The 12,625-nt window shown below is 49.3% G+C and overlaps 1 protein-coding gene across 1 annotated transcript in view; it reads left to right on the top strand.

Moving 5' to 3' along the window:
• LOC307180623 (nuclear RNA export factor 2-like) overlaps window positions 1-12,412 on the top strand; it is a 29,048-nt gene extending 16,636 nt beyond the window's left edge. Inside the window, 21 exon segments of the mRNA XM_079910995.1 lie at window positions 2,452-2,627; window positions 3,630-3,671; window positions 3,675-3,830; window positions 3,832-3,933; window positions 4,050-4,130; window positions 4,269-4,338; window positions 4,485-4,573; window positions 4,693-4,800; window positions 4,988-5,097; window positions 6,898-6,938; window positions 7,290-7,405; window positions 7,490-7,545; window positions 7,689-7,796; window positions 7,828-7,853; window positions 8,070-8,185; window positions 8,310-8,323; window positions 8,670-8,825; window positions 9,400-9,457; window positions 9,459-9,568; window positions 11,971-12,031; window positions 12,167-12,412. Coding sequence (XP_079767121.1) covers window positions 2,452-2,627; window positions 3,630-3,671; window positions 3,675-3,830; window positions 3,832-3,933; window positions 4,050-4,130; window positions 4,269-4,338; window positions 4,485-4,573; window positions 4,693-4,800; window positions 4,988-5,097; window positions 6,898-6,938; window positions 7,290-7,405; window positions 7,490-7,545; window positions 7,689-7,796; window positions 7,828-7,853; window positions 8,070-8,185; window positions 8,310-8,323; window positions 8,670-8,825; window positions 9,400-9,457; window positions 9,459-9,568; window positions 11,971-12,031; window positions 12,167-12,211 — 1,841 coding nt within the window. The 3' untranslated portion in view covers window positions 12,212-12,412.
• Window positions 12,413-12,625: the final 213 nt, after the last annotated feature.

Below are 12,625 nucleotides of genomic sequence, written 5' to 3'. Positions count from 1 at the left end.
AGTCCTTTCCATCCCCCATCCTTTGCCAAGGCCCCAGTTCAGACTTTTACACCTGCAGTTCTGACTCTGGTCACCAGGTGGCATCGCTCTCCATTTTCTACACATTTTTCTTTTTCCCCTCAATGGAAAATATATATTTTAAAAACAGAAGTGAAAAGTTTCCTCAAAGTCTATTGTAAAAAACCAGGTAAAGTGTGATCTTAACTTGCTTTGAAACATTCAGATGTGTATAGAAAGACTAAAAGGGCATATGTGTAGTTTCTATCCTGCTTCTCATTCATTTATTAATGTATACTGTGTGTGTACCATGTGACAGGAACTGTCAGTCCAATTCCTTATCTGCATCCCAGCCTCCCTCTTTTCATCTCCAGAACTTCATAACTGGAAAAGCCCCCAGAAGGAGAGAGAATTGACACTATCTTATTTCTGCACATGCCAAAAGGCTTCCACATCTCTTCGCATGGTGAATTAGATATGTTGGAGGGGAGAATTTGTGGGCGGAGGGGTGAACAGCAACACAACTCCTAGGAGTGAAGACAAGGTGAGATATAACCAGGACACTTTCTAAGCGTGACTGTGGCTTCAGTATCCAGTACAGTAGATGTCAGAGTAAAGAAAATGAACAAGAACCAAAGAGAGGCCTTACAGAATGATGAAAGATCAGGACACCAGGGAGACATAAAGATCCTAAATGTGTACGCACCAAACAAAGGAGCCTCAAAGTACACGAAGCAAAAACTGATGGAGCTGAAAGGAGAAAGAGCCAGATCTATAATTATAGTGGGGGCCTTCCACACCCACCTCCCCCTTAGCAAGTGACAGAATTACTAGGGAGAAAATCAGCAAGGATACAGGAGACCTGAATAACACAGTAAACTAACAAGATATACATGACATAAAGAGAACAGTCCGCCCACCAACAGCAGAGTACAGGATTTTCCCAGAGGGTCTCTGTAACATTCACCAAGTTAGGCCATCTCCTCGACAATCAGAAAAACCTCAATAAATTCTAAATGAATTGAGGGACTTCCCTGGTGGTGCAGTGGTTCAGAATCCGCCTGCCAATGCAGGGGACACAGTTTTGAGCCAACGTCAGGAAGATCCCACATGCCGCGGAGCAAATAAGCCCGTGCGCCAGAACTACTGAGCCTGTGCTCTAGAGCCCTCGAGCCACAACTACTGAGGCTGCGTGCCGCAACTACTGAAGCCCGTGCGCCTAGAGCCCATGTTCCGCAACAAGAGAAGCCGCCGCAACAAGAAGCCCAGGCACCGCAACAAAGAGTAGCCCCCACTAGCCGCAAATAGAGAAAGCCCGTGTGCAGCAATGAAGACCCAACGCAGCCATAAATAAAGAAATAAATATATTAAAAAATATAAAAATAGGGTCTTCGCTGGTGGCCCAGTGGTTGAGAATCCGCCTGCCGATGCAGGGGACACGGGTTCATGCCCCAGTCTGGGAAGATTCCACATGCCGTGGACCGGCTGGGCCCGTGAACCATGGCTGCTCAGCCTGCACATCCGGATCATGTGCTCCACAACGGGAGAGGCCACAACAGTGAGAGGCCCGCGTACCGCAAAAAAAAAAAAAAATTAAATATAAAATAAATAAATATAAATGAAAAAATGAAGAATTGAAATCTCACAGAGCGTTCCCTGGCCACCATGGAATCAAATTAGAAACCAGTTATAGAATGCAAAAAGAAGAATCCCTAGACACTTGGAAATGGTGGTTGAAACATCATTCCAGGTTATCATTCACACCCTTATTATAGAAGGGCTGAAGTTAGGAAGAGTTGCCTGCTGAGCTGAAAGGCATTTCAGGCTGGCCCAATAGAGAGCTCACTCTGGCTCTTTCAAACAGAGTATTGTTCAGGGCAAGGCTGGAGGGAGGGAGACAGTTCAGGAGGCTCTTACATCAGTGCCACCTGACATTAAAGCTCCAAGTGCACTGGCAAAGGAAGTCCAGCTAGCTTGCTGGTTGTTAGTGGAATCGGTATGGCGGCTCATTGGATTTGGGAAGCACGAGAGAGGTATTGGTGTGGTTGCTGGAAAGTCCTGAGAGAAGGCAAGATTCAGGTGCCTTCCTGGTATCTATGACTGGTGTCCAGTCTAACCCATGGACGCATACACCTCGGTTCTTTATCAGTCCTGCACCACTGTTTTAAAAGTTTCAGCGCAGTTGTCCTCTCCTCCCTCCTCCCTCTTTGTCCTCCTTGTCCTCCTCTTCCTCATCCTGCTCCTCCTCGATTCTTCCCCTGATAGTGCCATCTGTCGGATAAGGCTGTCCTCTCTGGGCAGGCAGAAGAGTGTCCTTTCTGAGGCTTGTGGGACTGGTCCCTTAGGCCACGTTGGCACTTGGCCTGCCCTACCATGCTGTTAGCCTAAGACATGGTATGTGGTAAGTGGACCACAGATGTGTCTGCAAACTTGTATTTTTGTTCCTCTTTTCAGAATACAGTGATGGTGGTAGACCACCTCAAGGAAGAAAGAAAGGTTGGAGTTCTTTCCCAGGTAATTCTGGCGAGAGGAGCCCTCATCATGAACACGATGGGTGTGAGCCTCAGCCCTCACACCTCCAGGAGGATGATGGAAACATGGTGAAGAGGGATGTCCAGGAGGACCCCGAAGTAAGACAGTAAGTGGCCAGGCAGCAGGGTTTGTACACAGCAGCCCCTGGGACTATGCACCTCTCTCACGCTCCGTGGACTTGTTTTTCTTCTCTCACTGCAAAACTGAAGCATGCTAGAAGTGAAATAATGGTTGAGCAATCCTAATTGTAGTGCTGGTGTCAAAGAGACGAGGGTGTACAGAAGACTTTCTTAGCACTTATGGCCACTCACCGTCCTTCTCTCCACATCCCCCCTGCAGCTCTCCCTGTACCATCCGAGGCAACAAGAGAGGAGTGAAATGGCATAGTGAAGGCCACATGCATACTACTGTGTAGAGAAAGAGAAAACCTCTGGAGAGAGAAAGGGGGAGAACACACAAGATGGAACCCCAGGGAGCTGGTTCAGGGTCACAGTGAGTATCCTGAAAAATGTATGGAATGTGCAGGAGAGAAAAGCCAAGGGGAGTTGTGTTGGTCATGTAGAGATGCTGGTTTCTTTCACTGGGGACAGTTTGTAATCTGTCCTTTTTATTACCAGGAGTTAACAGTCTTGTTCATCTAAGGGCAGGTTCAGAGAAGCAATGTACAGGGAGCAGGCTGACCGTGAGGAGAACGGAGGAGCCTGTCTCAAAGCAAAGATGGAAACTACTGCCAAGGATATGGAGCAACTCCACATTGGAGGTCTCAGCTTGGCAAGCTGAGTGTGGGAGATGGAGGGTCGAGCCTCTGGAGACCTTGTCTGAGGGGCAAGCAGTGTGTGCGCTGGGTAGGATCTCCTGGAAATTTATAAAAGGAACATCATCTCTGACACCTTGATTATGTGGAAGAGAGTTTGACTGGAGAGAAAGAGTATTTAGGAAATCCATATTACGCACGCCCATAAGAAATCATGCCAGTGGTCCCTTCTTTACAAGCCCTTTCAAGCTCAGTAGAAGGCCGGAAAAGAAGAGGAAAAGGTTCCTCCTGCAGCCTAAATTCCCTGTTGTCTGTCCTCTCTCCCATTGCTTCTTTTCATCCTTAGATTCCTTATGGGATAAAGTATGACAAAACATGGCTAATGAACTGAATCCAGAGACATTGCAGTGTCCCTTTCACTGCAGTGGACGTAAGAAAGAATGCCGAAGCCAGACGCATGGGCATAGGGAAGGGGGAGAGAGAGACCTGGTTCAGCAGGGTCTGTTGGCTTCTGATTCTATTGCTGTTGCATTCAATCCCTGTAGTTCCACTTTATGCAAAATGGGGCTCGGTTCTTTGTCCAGGAAGCTAGCACTGCCTCTGCATTGATGGATGTCAGCTACAAGATTCGTGACGAGGAGAGCCAAAAGGTGTGTGTCGAGGGCGTTACGTGTACCTCATCCTGAGGAAGGAGTACAGGCCAGGGGCTGGTTTTCTTCTTTGGAACTAGAGTTCCTGGTGCTTACCCCACCTCTTCTTCCTGCAGATACCTTTGTTTGTCAGCCCCTCCGCTGTTCCCTACTCTGTGCGGGATAAGTTGAAGCCAGAGGAAATGGAGCAGCTAAAGGTAATGGAGACTCACGGCGAGTAGTGTGCCAGCGCTCAGACCCACCTCTCCTTCCTCCAGACCCCCGTCCCCCTTGCCCCCGATTTCCCTGCCACCACCACAGCCTCAGAGCGGCTCTCTCCATCTCTCTCTCCGCAGCTGACCTTGAGCAAACGATTTGATGTCTCCCAGCAAGCTCTTGACCTGCAGAGGCTCTACGTTGACCCAGGTATGGCTGACAGCAGTAATTCTAGGGCGTGCGAGGGCAGAGGGGTCTTCCTGGAGGGAGACTTAGGGATGGTAATGTGGGGAGGGGCTGGTGCTGGCCCCACACCCCACTCAGCCATCCTATTCCCTCCCCTCTCCTTCCTGAAGACTTGGTGGGCTATGATATTGATATATTTCTGAATCGAAGAAGCTGCATGGCTGCCACCCTGCAGGTCATCGAAAAGTATTTCCCTGAGGCAAGGCTGTAGGCCCAGTGCTGGTAATAGGGTAGGGGGTGGAAGAGATGGGATGGAGGGCAGATTTGTCTCCAAGGTCCTAGATAGCAACCTTCACTCTACCTCTTCTTGCCCCAAAGCTGTTGTCCTTGAACTTGAGCAGCAACAAACTGTACCAGCTGGATGGCCTGTCTGACATTATACAGATGGCCCCCACGGTCAAGATCCTGAACCTCTCCAAAAATGAGGTGAGAAGAGGGAGCCAGGTCAAACTTGGGTTGAGAGTGGGGGGTGGGGCATGTTAGTGTCCATCAGAGTGATGACAGGAGGCAGGTGAAGGTACCTGTGTGGGAGGGAGGAGTCTGGGGGTGCAGGGATCCGGATGTCCCTCTTTCCCTGGGATTCCTTTTCCCACTTCTGCCCCATATTTCTCAGCTGACGTCTGTGTGGGAGTTGAACAAGATGCAAGGGCTGAAGCTTGAAGAGCTGTGGCTGCAAGGGAACCCATTGTGTGATACTTTCCCAGACCAGTCCACGTATGTAAGGTCAGTGTGAACACCCTGTCACCCTTCTTGGTGACCTTCACCCATGGGAGCCTAGACTATCTGTGACAGTGCCCCTTTGCCAAAGGTGGCAGCCCTGGTCTTCTGGGAGGATCACAGGCCCCACTTTCTGCTTTCTCTGTGCCTATCACCGGTGAGGAGTTTCCTTCCCCTGACCTGCTCACCTCCGCAGGCGCTCTGGGGTCTGTTTCTAGCTCTCTGCGCCCAGATATATTCCAGCAAGACCTCCCAAGAGTGTGCCCCAGGAAGCAGGGCTTCTCCTCCTCACCAGGACCAGGAGCGACCATCCTTGATCCAGATGCTGGCGCCCTGGACTGAGAAGGGTCCTCCAGTCCAGGGCCTCTTGCTGAGAGAAGCCTTCCTTCTTCGTGCTGAGATGCGGTTTGCCTCCCCCGTTCTGAGAGGGGCCCTCTTCCCCTTCCTCCAAAGGGATCGCCCCTCCTCCGCCAGGTTGCCATGGGGGCTTTCCTGCGCCATGCTGAGGGCTGAGGCCATGGGTGGCTGCTGTCATGACATCCATTCTGCTGGCCCAGTGCCAGGAGCTGGACCCTCCTTGGGAAAAAGCAGGGCTCCCTGAGTCAAGGGGCCAGACGTGGGCCCCCGCCAGTGATCAGAGGGCTTCCTGAGGCAGGGGTGGAAGGCAGAGGGCAGAGGTGGTAGAGGAGACCGAAGGACAGGCCTCTGAGGGGCACTTCCCATCCCTCCCTGCACACGTCACATCATCCCGCCTGGTCCTTCACAGGAGCCCTGGGCAGCCTGAGACAGGTATGATTCCTCAGATAAAGAACCAACTCCAGAGAGGTGCAGGGGTCATCGGGAGAGAAGACGGTGATCATCAGAGGGGGCCACGGATCCTCAGCCCCATACTGAGCTGGGTCCTGACCCTTTCCTCCTTCTGAGGAAGATCTGCCCCCATGGCTGCTCGGTTTCCCATGCCCAAGTCTGGCTGAGCTCACACAGGTGACAAAGTTTCAGCCAGCATCCAGTGGGCCCCCAGCCCAACATGTGCATATTTTCCATTCCTACCTGGTGTGTCTGGGCGATTCTGGGGCAGGTGAAGAGCCGCAATAAGTGTGCCGTTTCCCCTTTCTTCTCTCTTCTTCCCTGACCCTGACCACGGGAGAGCTTCTTTCCCTTCCCTTTGTTGTCTCTCTCTCCCCTGTCTCTGTGCCCCTATGTCTCTCTCATCTCTCCCTTCCTACCTTCACTCCCTTTCTGTCTTCATCCCCTCCATCTCCCTCCCTGAGCCCCACCTCACTCACCTCGCTGGCCCAGCATCCTGGGCCATCCCTGGGGGGTGTCGGGGTCTTGCCAGAGTGCTGGACCCCCAGTGAGGTAGCAGAGCCCCGGGCTCCCACTCCATCCCCTCTTCTCCCCACAGCCTTCAGTGGGGCCCTGGAGGAAGGGAGGGAGGAGAAGGAAGCCCTGCAGCAGGGGTTTGAAATGCTGGTCCCTGTGGCACTGGAGAAGGGAGTCCGAGTAGTCTGGGTGGGAGCTACCTAGGCGAAGGAGAGGAAGGGAGGGAGGGAAGGAATATTAAAGTGAAGGTACTGAGAGAGGTGAGGAGACAGTGCCTTTCAGACAGTAAGATGACAGATGCTCAGTGCTCAACAGGCAAGTGGACTGAAAACCCTTAAAATCAGGAGCAGAGGTGGGCAAAGGGTGCTGCTGGATTGGCCAGAACACACTGATCTCTGTTTATGGTATTACTGTTTTAACTCAAAGGAAGCATTGCAACCTTGAACTATCAACCACCTCTTCTCTATTTTTGGTTTTGGACAGGGCCATCAGAGAATGTTTCCCGAAGTTGTTACGCCTGGTAAGTGCCTACGTAAATCATTGTCTCTTACGAATGTCGGTGGCCTCTGCACCTGCCCTCAAGCCCTTTGGGTCTTGCCTAGATCACATATTAGCATCAGAACCTTAACCATTTTGGGGGACATGGACTCCTGAAAATGACATGGATATAGTTGTTGGAAAAATACCCATAAATACAGACACACACAAGTTGCATATAACACTAGAGACTTCCAAGACCACATGATGAAGACATCCACTGTAAGCTCTCCCATGGAATTTACAGTGCCCTTTCACACCTGACCTCTGACAGTCACCCTCACACCTGACCTCTGACACTCACCCTCCTGGACCCATCTTTTTCCCCGGTAATCCAGGGACACTCCCCTGGTCTCCACTCCTGATTTCCTCTTCCCTTCTCCAGGATGGGCAGGAGTTACCCTCACCAATTAACATTGACGTTGACACTCCCTACGTAATAAAGCCCTGCAAGGTGACGAAGAGGATCAAACAACATTTAGCGAGGTGCAGGAGAGGCTTTATCAGCCACACAATCTCAAATGCCTTTTGATTCCAGGAAAGCTATAAAGGATCTGAGACACTGAAGAGTCTAATCCTGCAATTCCTGCAGCTGTAAGTACCCTTGGGAGTCTGAGCAAGGGGAGGAGGGCTAGGACAGTTGCGGCCACCTAAGCACAGGTCTGCTCATCGGACTTCTCACGTCTCATTTGAGGTCCAGACCACAGAGATCTACTGTCCTCATTACTCCCCCTCAGGTATTACTTGATCCATGACTGTGGAGACCGACAGCATCTCCTTGGTGCTTATCACGAGGAGGCCTGCTTCTCCCTGACCATTCCCTTCCACTCCGAGGACGCAGCCATGTGAGCATCACAGCCCAGACTCTGCTCCCGGGCCGTGTGGCTCCCCAGCAGACACAGGTAAGCTCCTACATACGCCCACCACCCACTCTTCCTCTTTGTCTCCTAGAAGCACCTTGTGCAAGTACTTCAAGGACAGCAGGAATATAAAGAAGCTCAAGGACCCCCATGCTTGTGTGATGGGAAAACTGGGTGGGAAAGGGCGGTGAAGGGGTCAATCATAGGGCCCAGGGCGTGGCAGCCCCTGACCTTCGCTCGCTTCCCCTCCCCTCACAGACCTGCGGGTCCAGCTGCTGAAGCACACAAAACGTGTCATTGTGCACACACTCGGTGTGTTGCCCAAGACTCAGCATGACTTCAGCTCCTTAGTGGTGGACACGTGGTTCCAGATGGTGAGTGCCTGCTTCCTCCCTCGGGCGGGCCCAGGAAGCCGCAGGTGGGTGGGAGGTGGAGGTGGTGACTGGGTGCCTGGGCTTTTCCCTTTCAGTAGATGATGCTCTGCTTTTCTGTCAACAGGGTGTTCAAGGAAGGTGAGTGTGTGTAGACCCCCCTCCCCAGATGCTTCACTGCTCTCTCCCCCTGCCCAGGGTGTGCAGGGCAGACAGGCGTGGGGACACAGGCTGTGGAATTTGGTGGCTCTCATCCCAGATCCTTACTCTGAGAACTTGGGCCGTTACTGAACCTCTCAGTTTCCTCATTTGCAAAATGGGGTAGTAGTATCCACCTCTCGGGCGGCTGTGAAAAATGCATCCCGTGAACTTGTGTAGTGTTTGTCATGGGCCCTGTCACTGGGCGCAGACTGCTCTTATAGTTGCCCTCCCCATACCCGACACCTTGGCCCCTGTGAACAACTACCCTCTCAGCATGAATGTCCAGTCACACCCTGACTGGGGACCACCACGTGAGCATGTACAGCACGTGTGGCTCTAAGGGGTACTGTTGTTTGTTTGCTGTTGAAGTGGAAGGAAGTTCTCAGGGCTGTGTGCGTGCCTTCACCCGGATCTTCATTGCTACCCCTGCCAGCTATGCCAGGTGAGAGCCCTGTTGTGGGTGGGAATGCCCATCCCAGCCTGGGCTCAGGGGCGTGGGAATGTGGTGGCGCAGATCTTAGGTTTACTCAGAATTGTGGAAAGCCAGCAGGGAGATCCCAGGAGCAGTGTAGCCTAGTGGTTAAGAAGAACATGGGATCTGGAAGTGTGAGTCTTCATGGGCTCTGGAATCGGCCTATGGGTTCTCTCCTTGACCCAACACTCACTCGCTGTGTGACCTTAGTCAAGCCACATGACTTCTCTGTGACTCAGTGTCTTCTTCCGAGAATGGCGATCAGACCGTCCACTCCTTGGGCTGTGGTAAAGGGTAAATGCGAAATTGCCCGTGGGTTGGGGATAAACCTATAAATCGAGTGAAGGTGGTAGACAGTCTCTCCAAAGGTGGGCTTTGTGGGGAGGGGCAGAGGTACCAGTAACGGAACCTGGGATACAGACACAGCAGGGATATGGAAGGATATGGAAGGAAACTAGTTGCTGAGTGGCAGTGGGAGCAGGATCGTTGTTTGGGGTGTGGGGTGGTCCATGTGTCCATGTCTGAGGGCTCATTTTTCCTCCAGTCTATGCATTGTGAATGACGAACTGTTTGTGAGGGATGCCAGCCCCAGTGAGACTCAAGAGTGCGTTCTCCATCCCAATGCCTACACCCTCCTCCCTCTCCCAGGAGCAGCAGGAAATGGTGCAGGCTTTCTCCACCCTGTCTGGGATGAAACTCGAGTGGTCTCAGAAGTGAGTGCTGGGTGTGCATGGGAATGTGCAGGGGAGTGAATCATGGAAACTCGAAAGCAATTTGGAAAAATAGCTTTTTGAATATTTTGCTTCCAAAAAATAAAAGTGAGCCCATGAAAAAGGTGTCATACTATTACATGTGTAAAGGTTTTTCGAGATGGTATAATGCTCAGTGACATTATCTTGTGTATGGAAAATCCAGGACAATCCACACACACACCAACCAACCAACCAACCAACAAAACACCCTACTAGAGCTGATAACCAAGTTCACCAAAGTTGCAGGATACAAGACCAATATACAAAACTTATTTGTATTTCCGTGTACTTGCAATGAACAACCCAAAAATGAAATTAAGAAAGCAAGCCCAGTTACCATGGCATCAAAATAGTACAACGCTTTGATACAAATGTAACAAAAGAAGTGCAAATCTCATACTCCCGAGTCTGTAAAATGCTGTTGAAAAAAATAAAGAAGACCTAAATAAATGGAAAGACACTCCATTTTCATGGGTTGGAAGGCAATATTATTACATTGGCAGTACTACCCAGAGCAAACTAGGTTCAATGCAGTCCCTATCAGAATCCTTCTTTGCAACAATTGACAAGGTTATCCTAAACTTCCTGTGAAAGTGCACCAAAACAATCTCGAAAGAGAAGAACAAAGTTAGAAGACTCACACGTCCCAATTTCAAAACTTGCTACAAAGCCACAGTAATAAAGACTACGTGGTACTGGCCTGTGGACAGTGTATGAATCAGTGGAATAGAACTGAGAGTCCACAGATAAACCCTCACATTTATGGTCAACTGATTATCAACCTGACAGAGTGCTGAAAATATCTGATGGGAAAATAATAGTGTTTTCAACAAATGGTGCTGGGACAAGTGGGTATCCGCATGCAAACCAAAGAATTTTGACCCCTGACTCACACTCCATGTACAAACATAGCCTGAAAATGGATCAAAGTCTAAAAGTAAGAGCTAAGACTATAAAAATCTGGGAAGGAAACGTAGGTGTAAGTCTTCACAAATTAGGCAATCATTTCTTACATATGACACCAAAAGCACAAGCAACCAAAAAAAAAAGTAGATAAATTGTTGACTTCATCAAAATTAAAACCTTTTGAGCATCAAAGCACAGTATCAAAAAGGTGAAAAGCCCACCAACAGAATGGGAGAAAATATTTGCATATCACATATCTGGCAAGAATATGTGAAGAACCCTTGCAACTCAACAATACAAAGGCAAACACCCCAATTTTTTAAAAATGGGGACAGGCTCTGAATGGACATTTCTCCAAAGGAGACATATAAATGGCCAAGAAGGAAATGAGAAACTTCTCAACATCGTTAGTCATCAAGGAAATGCAAATTGAAACCACAGTGAGTTACCAGGTCACACCCACTAAGATGGCTTTAATCAGTGAAACAAATGATAACAAGTGTTGGTGAGGATGTGGAGACATTGGAATTCTCGTGTGTTACTGATGGGAATATAAAAGGGAGCAGTGGTTTGGGAAAACAGTTTGGCACTTCCCCGAAATGTTAAACATGGAGTTACCATATGACCCAGTAATCCCACTCCTAAGTATCCCACCAGGAGAAATGAAAACATATGTTCACTCCAAAACTTGTTCAGGAACGTTCATAGCAGCATTATTCATAATAGCCGAAAAGTGGAAACAACCCAAATGTCCTGTAGCTGATGAATGGATGAATAAATCTTGGTACATCCATGTAGTAGAATATTATTCAGTCATAAAAAAGAATACTGTTCTGATACACGTCATGACATGGATGAACCTTGAAAACATGATGCTAAGTGAAAGAAGCCAGTCACAAAATGTCAAATATTGTATGAAATGTCCAGAATCGGAAAATCCACAGGGTCCAAAAGCAGATTAGTGGTTGTCAGGGTCTGGGGGAAGGGGAGGAATAGGGAGTGATCACTAATGGTTAAGGAGCTTCTTTTTGAGGTGGTAAAATTACTTTGGAATTAGATAGTTGTGGTGGTTGCACAATCGTGTGAATGTACTAAAAAGCACTGATTTGTATACTTTAAAATGGTGTGTGCATTATATCTCAATAAAAGATGGTTGGAGACTTGTACTTTAGAATTTTCCATTTGTTATTTTCTGGAACATCTTTCTTGATCAGTATATATTGAATTCCCTTGTTCTTTTGAACAGCTCTACTTTTCTGTTTTGAATTCTAGTGGGCATGAATGCTAGTGATAGATCGTTTGCTTTTCACTGGGTCTTTCTTCGTCATTACACATAGTGTTCATACTGGTACATGTGTCCCAGCAAGAAAGTGGCATAGATTTAGTGGTGGCATTGCATGGTCAGCGTGACTGTACTGTGGTACTAATGGAGATCACCTGTTGTTCTCCCACTGCAGGTGCCTTCAGGACAATGAATGGAACTACACCAGAGCTGGTCAGGTCTGCAGTATGCTCAAGGTGAGGTCTGGAAATCAAGTGGGTTAGAGATGAACGTTTCTGGGCCTTCAGGGAGGCCAAGAAGGTGGAGGCCGGTGGCCTGGGAATGGAACTCGGGGAGCAGGCTCTTCTGACATTCCGACTCCTTCTCTCCAGACCGAGGGCAAGATCCCAGAGGAGGCCTTCAAAGAAATCCCCTAAAAGGAGTGCTTGGATGTCATCTTTGTCTTCATCCACATCATCTTTTCTCTCCAGCCTCAGGCCACACCCATGCCTGGAGTTGGAGGCCTGGCTGACCAAGAAGCCAAAGTTACGTTGTAGGCCAGGTAACATAGCCACCTGAAGGGTCAGCTGTTCTGTGTCTTTTCCCCACTCACGATTGCTGTTTGGTTTCATAATAAAGAGTGCTGTTGCAAGCTGTATGTTGTGTGTCCTCCATTGCTCTTCCCTGCCCCAATCACGAGCCAGTAGGTCCAGGCCTCAACGTCCCTGCCTTCATCCCTGAGGAGGAGGCACCTTCTAACCCAAACAAGTGGGTTTTTTATACACTTTTTTTCCATTTATAAAACATGAAGATTCTGCACAGAAATGGGATAACAATGGGATTTAAAGTGC

This window comes from Stenella coeruleoalba (assembly GCF_951394435.1).
Source record: "Stenella coeruleoalba genome assembly, chromosome: X".
In the NCBI taxonomy this organism is placed as follows: domain Eukaryota; kingdom Metazoa; phylum Chordata; class Mammalia; order Artiodactyla; family Delphinidae; genus Stenella; species Stenella coeruleoalba.
The sequence above is the reverse complement of the archived record's forward strand: the minus strand, read 5'-3'. Positions and strand labels throughout refer to the sequence as shown.